The 18,593-nt window shown below is 39.8% G+C and overlaps 1 protein-coding gene across 6 annotated transcripts in view; it reads right to left on the bottom strand.

The window, feature by feature from the left end:
- LOC116037614 (leucine-rich repeat-containing protein 49) overlaps positions 1-17,624 on the bottom strand; it is a 38,118-nt gene extending 20,494 nt beyond the window's left edge. Inside the window, exons 1-10 of one of the 6 annotated variants that reach the window (XM_031281560.2) lie at positions 17,300-17,624; positions 16,716-16,775; positions 16,549-16,618; positions 16,152-16,382; positions 15,882-15,984; positions 14,976-15,179; positions 13,854-13,920; positions 9,451-9,594; positions 4,566-4,627; positions 2,098-2,245 (exon numbers count right to left, since the gene is read on the bottom strand). In XM_031281560.2, the coding sequence (XP_031137420.1) occupies positions 2,098-2,245; positions 4,566-4,627; positions 9,451-9,594; positions 13,854-13,920; positions 14,976-15,179; positions 15,882-15,984; positions 16,152-16,382; positions 16,549-16,618; positions 16,716-16,775; positions 17,300-17,380 (1,170 nt within the window). In that variant the 5' untranslated portion in view covers positions 17,381-17,624. Of the gene's footprint in view, positions 1-2,097; positions 2,246-4,565; positions 4,628-4,751; positions 4,840-9,450; positions 9,595-13,853; positions 13,921-14,975; positions 15,180-15,881; positions 15,985-16,151; positions 16,383-16,548; positions 16,619-16,715; positions 16,776-17,299 lie in introns of those variants that run through there. The other 5 variants (XM_031281559.2, XM_031281561.2, XM_035999266.1 and 2 more) reach the window with 5 other exon arrangements.
- Between the last annotated feature and the right edge of the window lie 969 nt (positions 17,625-18,593).

Genomic DNA, 18,593 nt, shown 5'->3' with positions numbered 1-18,593 from the left:
CAGAACTGGACCACTGTGGAGGATGGGAGAGATTCTCACATCAGCCGGCTGCATGGCAGGATTATCTGTCTGATTTTCAGACTCGGATCAACTCAGCCCAGCTGTTGGGGAAAGCCAAAACTCCCAGAATGCAACGCTGCCAACACTAGCTGAGTGTGCCAGCTAAGAGCTGGGGGTATTCAGCTGTCTGTGACGAGCGAGCAGAGACGATGCTTCAGTCTGATCAATAGTGGCAAAATGCTAGCCTCACTAGAGTCCAGGCACTGATGTCAGCTAGTGGAGACAGATTAAGGTGCAAGGCCTGTATGTCACTGCTTTAAACTCATTTTGTGAGAAGAACAGCTTCCAATGGGAAATATCACCAAAGCGCTGCTTTTGTGTGAAATTGATCAATTTCTTATTGAGATAACAATTTCTTTGATTGGGAAGCCTCCACATAATTATTCGGCTTTCAGCTTAATACAGTTACAAATTTTAATCATATTTAAGTTATATTCTGAAAATTTCAGATATATTGTGTGTGTGTGTATATATATATATATATATATATATATATATATATATATATATATATATATACACACACATAAAAGCTCTCTTTGCCATATCAAATGTATTTGCAGGTAAATATTATAATCAGAGTGGGATTATATGTTTTATCAGTCAATAAAATATGACTATAAAACAATTTCCCACTGTTTTCGAAATAATCCAAACAGTTCTGACACAGGAAACGGAGAAACAGCATTTTTTTTAACTGTAGCCCAAAGCTGAAAAGTAGTACTGCATCTCCTCTTTTACAGTATTAACTCTCATTTAATTCATATATCACTGCCAATCTGCCAGCAGTCAGGCATAGATTTTATCTCAGATAATCTGATCTGTCTTCTACTGCTGACAGCATAGTACACTGGGGGCAAATTCTGTTAAATCGGTTAGAGGGGAAAATCTCGATCTTCAGTAGCTACAATGAAGTTTGCCCCCAGCAATATCATGACACAGTTCGAAAAGATGGAAACTCCAGTCATAGCCTGACATTGTTTATGTCACTTTTTCCAAATCTATCAAATAAATCTCCAAAAATGTAACTTTTATGGAAATAAAACACCATCCTTGTTTTCAGGACTGACAGCTACAGGCAGTGGTTGGTTGGAGTGGTTTAACGGGCCCTGGAGATCATGAAACTTGCCAAACCTGTTAGGGACCACATGTACCCTAAAAGTCAAGTAAAAACATGAACATTGTTGAAATAGGAGTTACAAGGATTTTTTTTTATATCAGCATTATGTTCTGAGGGCAAGGTGTGTGGTACTTATAGATTCCATTTAAAGTGCAAGCTCAGACCTGGTGCTCCCTGCTTGACAGCCTCTAAAAGCATGCTGATGTATTTCACTGTAGCACTTTGCTGGAATGTTATATAAATACAATGACTTCATGTTTATACCTTAGGATAAACATTGTTTTGTTAAACCGAATATATATTACTTCTATTGTATGTGCTTAGCTTATAGTCATAGTTTAGTCACTGATGCATTTTTGCCTCTAATATGCAACCGAGAAAATTATGAATGCTGCACAAATGTCCGAAAACAAAGACTAATGAGTATAGTGTCGTCACGATGTACAGGATCCTGGAGATACCCCATTAACAGTGAACAGGAGACTGCCTATGAGGGTTCATCGTAAGTTTGTTTTTAACAGTAAAACCATAATAAAGTTGATGTCAAGACAGACTCACTCAAGAATCAACATGTACAGTGCAGTCAGGAATATGTGCTTAGACGGTGACATAAAGGTTTGTCTGATCAAATATGACATACAACGCAGGCTTTGTAAATACAACCATGAGCTATGAGGGTTTTATAGCTTTTAGTTTGTCATAACTCTACATCCTCGTTCCTCTTTGCTGTTTAACATGTTTGCTTATGGCATAATGGCATGATAAAAACCTTCACGTCAAAAATACCGTGTAGAAATAAAAATAAAAAAAATGAAGGGGACAATAAACTAAATTTTAACAGCTATAATTAGCAGCATTTAGTCAGTGGCCAGTTTTTTACTCTGGTAAACACACACACACACACAGTTCAGACTTACTGTGATGCGCTTCATGTCCAGCTGTCTCAGATGAAGCACACAGCGCAGGACGGCCTGCTTGTACCATGTCTCCAGGGCTACAGGATTCCCATCCAGGGTGAGCTCAGAAAGGGAGTGTGACTCTCCAAGGCAGGCTAGCTGATCAAAACTAGGCATAAAGAAAGAACATTTTGAAAAGAGATCGAGAGTTAAAGCTACACAAACAAACAAATGTTTGATTGTTTAAAAAAAATATAAACAAGGTACACTGAATGCTTTACAATGATATAGGCATGGTGAACTAAGTACATTTTGGGAAGCCTGAGTCATCCACCGCTTTAGTCAAACAAGACAACCTCCCCCATCTATGTTTTGATTCTTATACCTTTATCTAGGCTTGTATTGACCAAATAGAGCCAAGCTAAAAGAAGACATGAACAACTGGTAATTTAGCAGGCACACTGGCAGCCTGACATTACTCAGCGGGCAATGAAGAGAAAAATACCCAGTACATTGTTGATATCAGCCTGCGGCAAAGGGAAACATGAAAAACCAGTAAGTAAGGCAGTGGAGATTTTATCATAGCTAATTTGTGATAATAACCTTGATGAATCATTTGCCTGAAACCACTTATGAATCTACTATACTGCACTGTGCCTGATCCTAGCCAGGATTCTTTGGATGCAAAAGAGGGTCAGACAATAGACCTCTGATGAACAATAAAATGAAGTGCTATGACAAATGCAAAGCAAAATTTCAATTTGGGGTAGTCAGGAAACTGCACTAATTTGAGTATTATTTTCTCCTATCTCACAGTGGGCACAGCTGGACCTCTCTTCTGCACTGGTACATACAGTACTGTGACAAGGCATTATTATTTGCTATTAATTCCTTATACTATACTAGTAATACTTTATACTTTGTGTCATTACATATATGAACTTATAATAAAGACAATTATAATCTAGCAATAATGACAACGTTTTGTCACAGTGATTATAGAAGACTACTTGAGAGATCCCAATGGAGCTTGACTGCATCTCATGCATTTTGCATTGTTGTTTGCATTCATAATCAGTGACCAATGCCCTCTTGGGTATTGTTACTATGAGAAAACCACTCATTAATAGTTGCAGTAATGAAATATACATGCATGTCCCTGGATCAAAGATCTAACCAGAAAAGAATATCAAAAAATATGTGTTTGTTGTATGTGCAGAGTCGATTGTGGTTGAAAACTGTGTGTAGTTTCCAAATCCATCTGGCACTACAATCGCTGCACCAATTTCTTTACTGACTTCTCATTAGTATTTCTGCCTTCACCGGATTCATAAGGTGTTCAAAATCAAGGCAGGTAAATTCAAAAATGCAAGATTACGATAAGTGAAATAATAATTAAAAAACATTCATGAGGGATTTTTTTTTGCTCCATCATCCTCTACCGGGCAAACTGACTGCACCAAGTAGACAATATGCTATGTCCCTCTACCTAGCAACAGAGCACAACTGTTCTCCTATCAGAATTGAACAGTTTCAAAATGTACACCAGCCACCTTTCTACGATGCCATGGTGAGCAACCATTCAAAAGAGAAGTTTGAATTCAAATGCCTTTACCAAAAGGTCATTATAGTAATAGTAAGAATATGAAGAAGAAAGAAAATGTATAAAATAATGTACATATTATGGAAATTAGTTGAATAATCACGCTCCACTTAGAATAGTGTCCCTCTACAATGTCATAAAGAAGTTTAAGAACACAAACCTTTGTTTATTATTTGTTGCTTATTTCTTTGTCACAATTCTCTCTGTAACAGTGTGTCAGATACAGAATCATACAGACACTAGAACAGCACGGCTGGCTTAAGACGTCAGGTCAGATCTATCACAGCACAAGGTGACTATGGTCAGGGAGGCTAATCAACACTGTCTGACCCTGAATCCCACATAGAGACCCCTCCTTAAAGCAGCCTTATTCATTGGGAGGGATATGTTGCTTTAACAGGATAACTCAGTAACACCTTTACAGCTGGGTTCAGAGAGGAAGATGCAAAGAAAAAAAACACAGACCACAGATATTGGAATATGTGTGTAAAGCAGGCTGATGTTTGCAACAAAAGACACCTCTCATTCATCTTACACACTCTCACCTAGCAATGCTGCAAATGCTTGAATTCACTCAACCTTCAAATCGGTCATTAATTTGCTTCTTGTTAGCCTGCTTCTCTGATTGTCTGAATAACTTTAAAGTACTGGCACACCCATACATAACAGCAAGCTAATTAATAACAATAAAGAACACATCCAGGTTATGGTTTTTTTTTTTAGGTTACAGAAACTGCCCACCACAACAAACCGTTTGTGTGTATTCTGCCTGCGGCTTGTTGGCCAGGCCCTGTCAAGAGCCAAGGGAGTGGACAAGGAACTGTCCGGCTACTATCTCTGTCCCTGCCCTGCGGGGAGGAAGGAGTTAAGCGATACGAGCTCTTACCTGGTGATGTTGTTGCAGCTGAGAAAGAGGCGCTGCAAGCAGGGCAGGCGGTACACCTCAGTCTAGAAAGAGAAAGAGGGAAGAGAGAGAGATGGAGGGATGTGAAGAGGAGAAGGTGCTCAGGAAGAGGGCACTGCATCGTCACTGTCGTCAGAGCTCTGTATTTCTCTCCATTCCCTCAATCACCTTGCAGCTCTCAGCTCCAGCATACAGCATCCCCATCCATCCTGCGCATGCACACACACACACACACACACACACACACATACACAGCACGCTGCCTTGTCTGCACATGGAGAGGAGGGGCAGGAGAGACAGAGAGAGAGAGCATGAGGAGGAAAGGGGGAGGGGAGAGAGAGTGGAGTGTGTGCTGCGCTAATGCAGAGATCCCCTGCTGCAGGAGGTAAACTCAGGATGCCACTCGAACACATATACATTCAGTCGCACACACTCAGAGCAGTTAGCTACTGTACCATCTCACGCAAGAACAATAGCTTGGGTTATTTCAATGGAAACTGACTGGGATGGGAGCTGTTTCTTTCTAAGCATCTAAATCAATGCAGAATTAAGTGAGGGGGTGGAGTAAGGAGCAGCAGCTGGCCAGCTGGCAAGCTGAAGAGGATACACGGGGACGTAGGCAATGTCACAACCACGACTTCAGCTAATCAGATGGTGTGTGTGTGTGTGTGTGTGTGTGTGTGTGTGTGTGTGTGTGTGTGTGTGGGTGGGTGGGTGTGTGGGTGTCCAGTGACCAGTGTTGCATATGCTGGAAGCAAAGCAGATACTGAATGAGCTGCGTCAGCGTCCACTCATATTGCAGCCAACGCCTCACAGCCTCCACCAGAACTGTTGCCAGTCTCCATTCAAATGAGAGATCAGCCTAGCATTTAGGCTATGCTAGCTCCTCTGCAGAGAACAGTACTAATACTGCAGCACAGAGTCTTGACATTTTTGAAAATTCCTACCACCCCCATCCACACAACCATATAAATATAGTACACAGTTACTCATCCTTGTTTCATCCATTCCAACGGCCAAAATGCTCACTATAGTACAGTATGCAACATCAGGAGCAATGCTAGAGAGTTTGTAAGTGTTGTGTGTGTGTGACTGTTGTGTTACATTGTTGATGCTCAATCTATGGAATTAATAAAAGTAACTTTGCAACAACAGTGTGTTTTAATACAGGAACTGGTGGTTTTCCCAGCATTTAAACTCCATTACGCAATACAGCACCTGTCCACCACCAAATGGTGGCGAGACAAGGTATGAGTGACTGAACATTGTTAGAACATCTAGCAAGCCAAAGCGACCCAGACATTTTTTTCCGCACAAAACTTAAACGTTAAAAGCAAGTTGTTATGTGTTTGCCGAATATGTAATTTGTCAACTGTATGCAAACATGCTAGCCATTAGCACTTGACAGGTTTATTGCTCCCTAGAGGTAAAACAAAATCACATTGACATTGCCATTTCTGATAGCCTGACAAGCCAGACCCTGGCTGCAAATTACATTTGCTGCCGCTAGGGTGCGTCTAGATTTCTAGGCTACATTTCTGATGTATGGAGGTACAAATTATAATTATTATGGCAACAGCATATTTTAATGAATATATTATCTGCATTGAGACTAAGTCTAATAAAATTAGATTGTGTAATGCTTTACTGTGCACCTCCGCAGTACAGGGGCGTGTTCTCTTTCCTTCTTTTAAAAAACTGCAAGTCATGCTATCCAGTGCTAGCTTAATCTGACCCTCCACCACACTCCCATAGTCTCTGTCTGTGCCAGTCCCTGTATGGATGCTGGTGAGGCGGCAGCCACTGCTGCACGCTGTCTGAGACTAAATATAGCAGCACTGTCTCAGACAGAATGATGTCATCACTGAGCTGATGTGCTGCATAATAATCGCCCCCAATGTGGTCTCTTTTTTAAACTGATTGATCAGAACCAATCAGCTGACTGGATCTGATGTGAGGTTGCGTAGAGCTGTGTTGCTGTGAGTGTCTGCCTGCGGCTGTGTATTTATGTGGCCGCGCCTTCACCTCTTTATCCCAGATCCACCCTCTTCTCACTGACAGTTTGCGTGTCTTCATTTTTCACACTTATACTGAGCTCTGGCAGAGGCGTTACTCCACAAACACAGAACTACCTCTCATCACCACTGTCTCTGTTGCATGCAAACATACACCACAAAAGAAGAAGATGAAAGCTGCTCAAATAAACCCACAGGTACATGTGGATGCCAAGGGGGTTTCAAAGCTTGTAAGCTGTTGGGTTTTGTGGCTACTCTTTGAATAGGATAGAGCTGAGGTGTGAGCTTAGCTGGCACACATCTGGCCTCCAGTATTGTGTGCTAGAATTGCAGATGCTGTGCATTATGCACGTACACATGCTGAGGTAACAATCTGGTTTTGTATTATTATTCAATAGTTTGGATTAAACTGTTAGTTGCAAAAGTTATCTTGCTTTTGTATTACAGTTCTACTAATTCATAAGCCAGTCTGCCTGTGGGTGATGCATTTTTGCTTTGTCTGTTCTATCAACGCTCATGCTGACTACCCAGCTCTTCCAAACAAATCACGGTTCCTGCGGCCAAAAATATAAAATGCATCACTTCCTGACTGCCACAAGATTTCTCAATGGAAAGACCCACCTGAGAGCATATGTAAACAGCTTTATGAAGTGATTCGTTAAATCACCACTTTTATCAATGAATGTGTTGTAAACATTAGAGTGTTATTTATATGAAAATGTAATGGATTGAAGTAGAAATGTATGGTTAAAACTATGGAAAAATGTAGATGATAACATTCAGAGAGATGTATTGCAACAATTTTTTTAATTTTTTTATTTAACCCTTATTTAACTAGGTAGGCCGTTGAGAACAGGTTCTCATTTGCAACGGCGACCTGGCCAAGAAAAGCGTAGGCGTGCAAGACAACAAATAGTTTCACCTTCAATACAGTACAAGAATACATTAAATACTAATTGTATTGATGTGTCGAAATGAAAAAAACTTAAAGATCCAGTATGCATATGTGGCATATAATGCTGATATATTTATGTATTAGCTGAATGAGACTAAAATATAAGAAGGTCATCAATTACTTGTAAGTAACTCATAGCATTTATTATAGCATAGCATAGCTTTTTTATAGTCCAGAATTCCACTTGTCATCTGCCTTGAATGAAAGGGAAAACCTGGACACCTGGAGGATGTTATTTACCTTGTGCCTGATACAAGCACTTGGCAGCAAACATCACTAATGACAGAGACTCAAGAATCTGCTGAGGGGTAGCACTTTTTCTCTCCTGTGCATCAAACATTACATCCGATAATTAGGACTGGAAGTGGTTCTTGATCAGAGCCTGCAGGCAGAAGACAGGGTGAGTGATGGAAAGAGGTTTTATACAACAACACAATGTTGGATTCCATTCCTATTTTCTACCAAAAAGCAGGAAAGGGCTTCAGGGATTTGCATACAAATGAAGGGGCCTGTTTTGGCATGCACTGTTCTGTTTATCAGATTAAAACTATAGAAACCAAGGGGAGTGAATTTCCGTGTTAAGAATATCCAGTTTCTCTTTCACTGCGCCATAAAGTCGGAGGGAGGTTGTGGGTAATGAGCTATGTCTCCCTAGGTAACGCCAGAGAGAGATATTTCACCACAGACTTTCTTACAAAGATTCTATTGATGTAATTTTTGTTTGTTATTTTGTGACAGTAAAACCTGCTACATGGGATATCATAACAGAGAAAACAGTAGCCATCCATAGGACATTAGCCAAAGGAATGACATGAAGATGAAAGATGTAAATGGACTGCATTTATATAGCTCTTTTCTAGTCTTAACTACTCAAAGTGCTTTACACAATATAGGCACCATTTGCCATTCACACACACACATTAATACACTGGTGGACCAGGCTGCCACCTGCTCATCAGATAAACATTCATGCACATTCACACACCGATCGGGAGAAATTCAAAGTTCAGTGTCTTGCCAAAGGACACTTCGACATGTAGACCAGGGATCAAACCACCGAACCTCCTATTGATAAACGACCACTCTACCGCCTGAGCCACAGGCGCACAGATGTAGCACGCTACTAGTACTTTTATCCTAAGAGGAACAACATGGTGCATGCAGGAAACCATCCATAGCTCTTACAAATCATAAGGCAGCTAGAGTTAACAATCTGGGACTAGGTTTGAATTATTACAACACTGAGCCAATACATACAATACAATACAATACAGCCCCCTATTGACATCGGGATAGCTACAAGTCTAAACATCACATCTCTTCCGACTGCGTCTTGGCTAAGAAGATGGTTATAAAATAAAAAATGCACTTACATGTGGCTCTTTGTAGTTTAGCTTATTTGCAGCTAATGTACTTCTATGTGATGGTTCTTGCTGTTGTAAATTTCTGAGTTTGTACCTTCATGGTTGAATGCACTTATTGGAAGTTGCTTTGGATAAAAGGGTCAGCTAAATTTGATGTAATGTGATGTACATGTGTATGATGCATTGGTATAAGCTGTGCAGATCAGACACAGCACACTGTCAAAGAACTAGGCTAGTTAAATCATTCTATGGCAGCAGCCACAAAAGTTCTGAAGTCTACAACTACTGTATCCTGCAAATATCTTACTGGGATATCTTGTAACACATTTGTATAATATTTCTAACTCCTAGTTGCACTTTCAAGTGGAAGAAAATAGAAGCCACATAAAGGGAAAGGGAAGCAGAAGCTACAGTCTTGGTTGAAAATGAGATGAACAGTTGGGGCCTTTTCCTTTATATGAAGGAGCAGAATAGTGAGCATGCAGTGAATAAAATGCTTTAAGCTGTCGCTAATTGGGAAAGAGGCCCCTCACCACAACAGAGATGCAGTTGTTTCGTAGGTTGAGTTCAGTCAAACAGTTGAGGCCCTGCAGGTTTTCCACTCTGGATATGTTGTTTCCTGCCAGGTTCAACACTCGCAGCTCGATTAGGTGAGACATGTTTTCTATCCTGCAGATCTGGATTAAAGCACAGTGAGACAAAGATAGTGCATAACATAAAACAATGTGAAATAGCAATTTAGATAATGATATTTCACGTATAGAGAGACACAAATGGGAGGCAGGCTTAGCAGAGCATAACAACACACTGGAATTGTATACATTCATTGCTCACTATCACATGCAAATCATGTATTTAAATATCAAATATCATCAGACAGTTCACATCTATTTAGAATTGATTTAGCCTGCACACAGCTAAATGTTTTTGGGGAGCAAGAAAACCAAAACGCAGTGGGCTCCATTTTCTTTGCAATGCCTGAGGAAACAGAAATGGTATTTCCACTCCCTTCATTTACCTCAGAGCGAACCAATTCACAGCAACAATCTGCATCACTTGGTAACATCTTGAATGACTGATATGCAGTGAGTCACATCGAGCCGCGATTCCTGTTTGACCTCCCAAATCATAATAACAAACAAGTATTTGAGGGTCAGTCAATAGTGACAATACACCCAGGTCTCCCCCCTCCTCTCTCTGGGAGAGAATACTTACTGTAGGGGCCCCTGTCATAATGACACTTGAAATACTTCAGAAGAATTCCTGATGTCTGTTACAATGAGAATGATGTGTTTGCTCTAGTGAACACTGTACATGTCAGGATAAGGTTAAAAGGGCATCAGGGGTTCAAGGATTCTGTCAAAATGCAACACCCAACAATCAGTTGAAATGTTAAACACGGTAGATAATTTGGATTTGAAATTTAGAATTAAATAAAATAATGAAAAGTTGTTCAAACTAGAAATATAGATAACTAGAATGGTACTTTGATAGCGCAGACCTTCACAAAGGCCACTGATGCATTCAAATGCTGCACGGATGGTCCCATTTCCCGAGTTGGAAAGTCGTTCATCCGACTTCAGTGTGTTCCTGAGCTTTAAGTCGTAACGTGGAAATGTATTTTATTGCTCAGAGCATTTGAACAGCACATTGATAGCGGTTTCCAGCATTTTGTGTGACAAAGAAGAGAAATGGATCAGGTGAGCCATGAAATATGATCAGGAACTATTCTATACTATCCGATTATTCCGACAGCACATGAATGCAGCACAAATGCCCTGTCTCCCAATGCGTATTTGTGTAACCACCCTGTGATTCATATCCAAGATGTAATGAGTTCTTCCTTGGACCAGAAGTTTCTCTATAATCCTGCCGACATACAAACAAACAAAACAAACCAACCAACAGACAGACAAACCAAGTGGAAAACAAAACCTCCTTGGCGCAGGTAAATATAAGAACCAAGATGAGTTTTGAGCTTTGTTATTTTTCTTAGCTCATCTCTTAAAAAAAGGATAACTATTTGAAAAGCAGGCTCTGCAAAAGTTTCTAGGCGTAGTACGGCACTCCCAGATGGTCAGGGAGATCTTGTAGATTCATATGCATAAAAACTAATTATAGGATTTTAAAATCAATAGATAAACCTACAGGGAACCACTGGTACATGGGAAATGATATGTGCTTATCATCCCAGTCCTAGTCAGCGCACTTTTAGATTAATTGCAGTTGATTTATTTCTTGTTTTAGGGAGTTCAGGGGGATGGGCATTACAATAGAGATAAAAGTGCATAGCAGTTTCTGAATACTGAAAAAAAACAGAGAGCGTAGATTGCTACATTTGCTTTTTGCATGAACAAGTGTACTGACAGTGGGTGTGTTCATATACAGGTGGCAGCAAGAAAATGAGAATAAACTGCGTGCATCAAGTCAACCCAAGTCTGGTGATGGATACAACAGAGTGAGGTCATCACGCTGCATTGAAAGGTCTTTACAACAGTGGTATTGTGGTGTCAAAGCTGAAGTGAATACTTTCAGTCATCATCACACACTAACAGGACAATGGGTGCCTAAAAGGTCAGAGATAGGAAGGCTTGTGACAGGTTTGTGGTTCAAATATGGAAAATAGGAAAATTCATGAACGTAAAGCAGTCAGTTGATGGCAAATAGCTGTAGATAAAAGATAAATAGATCAAAGGTGAGCAAAAAAGACTCTCACAAGGTTAACATGATCTCAGGCCCAGACTTGGGCATCCCTGACCTGAGCAAGACATTAACATCAGCTCTTGTTCCTTGTAAACAATACAGTAATCCCATCTTAAACATTCCATATAATGGCCAGTATTGTCAAAGAAGAGGTCACAAACACAAAAAACTTCGTGCTACAGATGTCGTTAATGACAGCAACACCTAGAGCATCCTTGTGGGGGTCTCTGTTCCCGCTTCACCCTAACCCAAAGTGCTATGCTTCCCACACATGACAGATTCAGTCTAAACTAAATCATCATCTTGATTTGTAGGAGCGATATCATTTCTACCATGGGCATGAGCTCAACAAACTTCTCTAACTCTGTGATACTTTTTCTTCATTTTACAGACCCTGTAGGGCATTCTCCACTCTCTTCTGTGTAGTAGTAGGAGTATTCAAGTCAAACTGCTCGAGTGGAAAACATTACCGCCTAACTAAAGATCGGTTATCCAACATTGTCAGGTCACATTGTAACCCCAACACTTGGTCACTGAGGCCAAGTGTGGGTTGGATGCACACTCCCAAAGAGAATATCTCCTTTTGAATACTTCCAGCAAACTGGAAATGAAAGGACATCCTGTTACAGAAATAAAGTGGAAAAAGAGAAGGGGGAAGATGTGAGCCTCGCTGCTAGAGGATGGGAGAAGGAAAGGATGACAGTGACGTACTGCTTGTGGTTAATGAATGCACGCAAAAGAAAAGGAGGACAAGCAGCTGGTGTTCTATGGCCAATAGTGACTAAACAACAACCTGACTAAGTAGAATAACCACGACTTCCAACATCATTTCAGTTCTTTAAGCAATTAAAGTCCTCGCTGACCCCCCCCACTTCATGATCTAATATTATCGTTGTGCAGCAATTCACATTACATTTGGGTGGTCAGGTCTTTAGTGACTTTGGAAAACAATGAATAGTTGATATGAAGTTGATTTAACAGTTATTAAAATGCACAAAGGACATGAGGTTTTGAAGTCAGTGAGTGAAAAGCAACATGTCCTGGTCAGAATAATAGATTTATCATCTGCTCCCCAAAAGGCGCTTGCCAACAAATGGCTACCTCTGAACGCAATGTGCTCTCATTACCAACAAGAACAGTACAAAAATTCTGTTTACTAATTCACTCATTAAAGTGTCACATTATCAATTGTGTCAATTGTTTAAATGAACTGTAGAGATGCAGTTAGGAAACACAACAAGTGGACAGAGCTCGAGGCAACAAAGCATCCTCTGACAGGAAAAAAACATTACACTGTAGCAGTCATTGAATAGTAATTGGGACGCCTGCTTATGCAAAGAGCAGCCAACATCAGAGAGGGAGGGAGTCTTACCAGGTCTCTGGAGTAGCTCTCTGAAGAGGGGCGTAGGCGGCATGCTGGCAAAACATTAATTTGACCAATGGAAGCCTTTCTATTCTATCTTCCTTGTCCAGGGGTGGCTAAAATCCTCATCTGACATCAGTGTTACTTACATCATTTCATTTCCCAGGCCTTTAATGTCAGTGAGCCAGGCTCTATTGTGGAGACCTGAACAAGCAGCCCCCAATAATAGTTTTACTCAAATTAATTGAACATCATAATCTGCTTAAGCTCAAAACCATTCCCAAAGCTAGAAGCACAGAAACAGTTGTGCCTGTTGAATAAATTATGCTAGGGTCACTGAGAAAATGGATGTGGGAGTAAACCTTTGACAAGAGCTTGTGGGTTCTGATTGTTTTCAATCTTTTGTTTTCTAACAGTGCTTGGAACTAAAACAAATGCTGAAGTTAAGTCCCTTAAAACGGAGGTAGGTAAATGGACGATCATGACACCCATCAGATTTCTGACTTAAAAAAAATATATATATATCAAGCGGAGAAGAAATGCTAGATAGGACCTACAGTATTTGTTCATAATACAGTTTATGGCAATCAATCTACAAAATAGAGCTGCACTATTTTAAAAGATGTTATATGTTATAAATTGAAACAAGTGGACAGTTTGGCTACAATGTCCAAACCCAAATAGAAATCATTGTATCTCACGTAGCAAGCCACTAGTTAGCAACACTTTGGAGGAGGTGAAAGAGACAATCCACTTCTGCTGAACTTCTGCAGCTGAAAATCATGATCTCCAGTTACAGTATCTGCAGCTAAATGACCACACTCTAAACACACTCAGGTTGTAGGTGAGAGGATAGTGAAGGAACAGTACCTGATTGTCATGCAAATCCAGGATAGTCAGTTTGGACAGGCTTTCCAAGCAGCGTATTTTATGGATTCTAAGAAGGGACATAAAATGGAAAATATGACATAAGATGTAATACTGTCACAATGTATGTTGACAATAAAAAACACATTTTTGCCCATTCTTAAATGTACCAGGTGCAGCCAATTAACTATAAGCGTTCAGGAAAATCATAGGAAAATGGGCTAAGAGTGTGTGTGTGTGTGTGTGTGTGTGTGTGTGTGTGTGTGTGTGTGTGTGTGTGTGTGTGTGTGTGTGTGTGTGTGTGTGTGTGTTTGTGGAGAAGGTATCAAGCAGGGGAAAGCCTACTGGCCAACAAGCGTATTAAAAGGTTACATTCCCAGAGGAAACCAAACATACAGCAGTGATCATATGGATTAAGATCAAATTACACGTAAGGATGAAAGACTGTAGTCTCTCGAAACATGCCAATGGAAACCTAAATCCGAGGTATTATTTACCCTTCAAGAACCACATATGGCCCTGGAAGGAGGTCATAAAAGATAAATGTCACAATTTACAGAAAGGAATACAAATGCCAGAGTTCATCTGTAAGATCTTGAGGTCATACACGGTGATTTATGAATTTAATCTTCCTTCTGCTGACATTTTGAAATAAAGATTACTAACACCAAAGTGAATGGCTTTCTAATTAAACTGGGCATCTACTGGAAAATACTAATTTCTGAAGCTCACGACGTAGCAGCAGCTAAAACGCATAAAGCCGTACATGCATACAACACAATGTCTTGAATAAACTACATGCAACATTTACACATTTCACATCAAACCAGAGATCTCAAGATGTTAGATTAAAAAACGATATGCCCTTTGATGTCTTTATACTATCACCTTTGATAGCCACCTATCAACTTTGAAACAAACAAGGATTGAAACAAACTCAAACAAACAATGCCGCCTAGGAAAAACCAACAGAACAAGGAAGAGATGGAGATTAGACCTGCTCTGCAACTTTTGCTGTAATACCACAAATATGAACTGCACAATTCTATCAGTGTAACAGAGGCAACTCAGACAAATCTGTTCAAATTCTTGTGTTTGCTTGTGAATCCACTGACGACAACTCACCTGTTCTTCCCCAGCATAAGGATCCTAAGAGAGCTTAGAGATTCAATACCAGTCATTTCAGAAATGTGATTGTCATACAGGTTCAGGAAAACAAGCTGTTGCAGATGTGACAGATCCTGGATCCTTGTGATTAGATTGTGCTGGAGGTTGAGAAGCTGTAGATCATCCATAGTGCCCAACTGGGGACATTCCTCCAGACAGCGCCTGGAAAATATAAAGAACATTTTGCACGATTTAGCTTTATATAGATGACTACAGTTCAGGATTTAACAGCTGTATTTCACCTTCAATCCATGCAATGTGGTGATGCAAATTTACTGATTTATTATATTTCACGATACATATTGATTAATTTATCTCTTTGTGTCATCAGTGAAGTAGTTCATTGTCAGCAAACACTTATCTTTGAGACAAGGGGTGTGTTTTTTAAGGGACTTTGCTGCTCCCTGGTGGCATTCTGGAGCACTTGCCATTTTAGGTGAAAGTCGTATAATTTCTATTGCAAATACCGTGACTCAGACATGTAATTAAGAAACAGGCAGGAAAAGGGATTACGGATTGGTTGCCAAGGCCCCTTCCATCTGCCATGTCACACCGTATCAATAATATCAAGCTTTGCAAAGACAATTTTTTGCAGTAAGAAACAAGACTAAGAGTCCAGCTATGCTAGTGGCTCTGTGGGGCTGTACCTTTGCACAGCAATGCTTGGAACATAAAACCAATTAAACTTAATGGCATAGGGATGACACAAGAATATTAATAACACTGCACACATAGTACATAAAACTGCTGTGACACATGACATGTTAATCATATGTCCAGTTTACAGCGACAGTTAAAGCAACTTGTTCTGTACTACACAGATACAATTCTTATCTGTTAGAAAATAAAAAAGATCAGAGGTACCTGTCCATGTCGATTCGTTGAACATTGGATGCAAAACTGTCACAGGGCAATCGAGTGAAGGGAAAACCAGGTACTGCATTGTATTTATATCCTCCAGAACCACCTGACATGGACATTACACACTGTGTTCAGGATGCACAAAATATGACTGTGCATTGCATACAAATCAATGCTATATACTTGTAGGGTACAAACTGTAAAACTAAAACTCAGCATTAAAACCAGTTTCCCAATTCCATAATATTTGCCAAGTGATACTGCCATATTTACCTGCTGGCTTGGCAAGGTTTAACGCATTACGGTAGTAAGCCCCTGCACTGTTGGTTGGTCTCCTAGATGTGTCTCTTGTGTCTTGTGTTGCATGTGAAACTGCATCCAAACCACTTTGAGCACCACACGCTAGTGGTACTAGATTATACACAGGGGAATCTGTAGAGTAACGGGCAAATGATGGCACCAGAGGTGTCTGGGAAAGTCTTCTGCAAGCATGCAACCTGTTTTCTACATATGGTATGGTATAGTGAAACAAAGTGTGCAAACAGTCCATAAGATTATTTACATATCTTAGCCATTCATAATACAATACAATGCTGCTGAATCACACAAAAAACCTGTTGGGCAATTGGGATGGTAGAGTGTGCAAATGAGTGGATTGGGTCAAGCTTACCTGGGTTAGAATGATTAATTGTTTGGCCGGTATTCATATTTGTTTCTTTTACAAGATCTTGTGAGTCAGTCTGTGAAACAGTAAACATGATAAATTGTGAAGCATTGGAAAGTCTAGGCTATTAACCACATATCTTGTCTCTCAGTGTGTTCTTTGTCATGACTCACCATCCTCTGGCCTCTCTCTAGTGACTTGACAGTTGTAAGGTGCAATTTGCAGCTGTTGACCTGCAAAAATATTTTAGTAATGGATAAAGTGTATGGTATTAAACAAGATAGACCCCAGGGATAGACACTAATATTTTTAAGCACTGGCCCCGTGGGCCACCGGTCCTTATATTTGGTCCCCAAAGTACATTTATGATGAAATGTAAACTTAGCTATGTAAAAACAATATACACAAAAGGCAATTTAACGCAACTTAACAAAACACAGCCTTACTTAACTGTGACACTTCAATAAATGAAAAGACATTAACAGAATGAAAATATATATTTAATCAAATTGAAAACTTATTTGTAAACATATAGCCTACAGTATATTCTCACAGTCTCTTTGTTCATCTTTTTGAACCCGCCCGTGCATCTCCTCATGGCTAGGCTACCCCTTAGATTCAAACATTAGCATGAAACGTTAGCTAGTTAGTTAGGATACTAACTTCAAGCAAGCCTGAGGCTTAAACTTTTAATGGTTAGCCTGTAAAGCATTATACTGTGAACCAATGGCAAAAGTCTAATAAAAGTGGTATTTACCATGGGGGTGAGACACACCCATCTATCGTTGACACTGTTGTGTTTCTGAGATCGCATCGTTTTGCTCTCAGTTTGCTCCATTTAGCAAACGTCTGCTAAAGTGAACAATTCAGGCCAACCATGTAAACAAGTTCAATTTCAGAAGCGGTACTGCCTTCAGAAATATCTAAAAGAAATAAGTGAACTCATTTGCTACAGTAATATATTTCTAGAGCTAGCTAAGGTTTGTTGTTCCAAAAACCGATATTCATCTGTAACGTTAGCTAGCTTAACAGGCACAACAAACTTCCTCGGAGACAAGCACTGTTGCCATGGCAACGACGGTTGCTCTGTTACACTCACTTCCCGTGTCACTAAAAAGCACTCCGCAGGGAAACTAGTCCTGAAATGGAAATCATAGACTGTATATTATTAAGTCTATGCCTGAAATAATAGTTTCTTTAATTAAAGTTTGGTATGCTTCTATTATTACCTAATATTGCAACGTTGCCTAAAAGAAACCTGTGTCACAATATTATTATATTGTCAGGGCTCTCAAGTTTTGAAGACAGGCAAGAGTGACATTCTAATGTAACGGGAAACATAGATTATAATCCAAATATAAAAGCATAATAGAATAATGGTTAAATAAGGTTTAAATAAGGGTTAAATAAGGTTCTCAGGCATTCTGTATTGCTTTCAACTATTTATTCTCCTGTAGATCGACTTTTCTAATTATATCTGAGTCACCACACATGTAGCCTAGCATCATTTACTCTTCCCTTCTCTTTTGCATCTTTTGTTGAGGAAATAACCTCCTTAAATGTGCATATGACAATTATTCACCTCAATGATACATTAACTCATTTTAATGTATTAATTAACCCCTGGACTGTAATATTGTTAAGTTTGAGCAAGATTTCTGCTCATGTTCAAAACTTTGTGCACATACAAAAAACATCTGTGTTCTCTGAGATTTGGAGGAGTCGTGATAGTTTGAGAAAAATAAAGTTATAATAATCACTATATTTCAGAAAATAATCTACCTGCACCATAGTCTGCTGTGCATTATGTGATTGCTCTGCTGATACTGTAGATCTCAGACCGTCTTATTGTGTTCACATTGTGTATATTCCAAATAAATGTGTCAAAATATGACACACAGCAACGAGGCCAGGCAAGCAGGTAGTAGCCTATCTAACAAGAGCACTGGTTGTTTATCTTGTTCTCTAAGCTGTCAAATGTAGTCTACTGTATGGACTGTAGTAGTGCTTGCATAATGTACAGAGAGTGGGCAGAACCGGGGTCAGAAGGG

This window comes from Sander lucioperca, chromosome 3 (assembly GCF_008315115.2).
Source record: "Sander lucioperca isolate FBNREF2018 chromosome 3, SLUC_FBN_1.2, whole genome shotgun sequence".
Lineage (NCBI taxonomy): Eukaryota > Metazoa > Chordata > Actinopteri > Perciformes > Percidae > Sander > Sander lucioperca.
The sequence above is the reverse complement of the archived record's forward strand: the minus strand, read 5'-3'. Positions and strand labels throughout refer to the sequence as shown.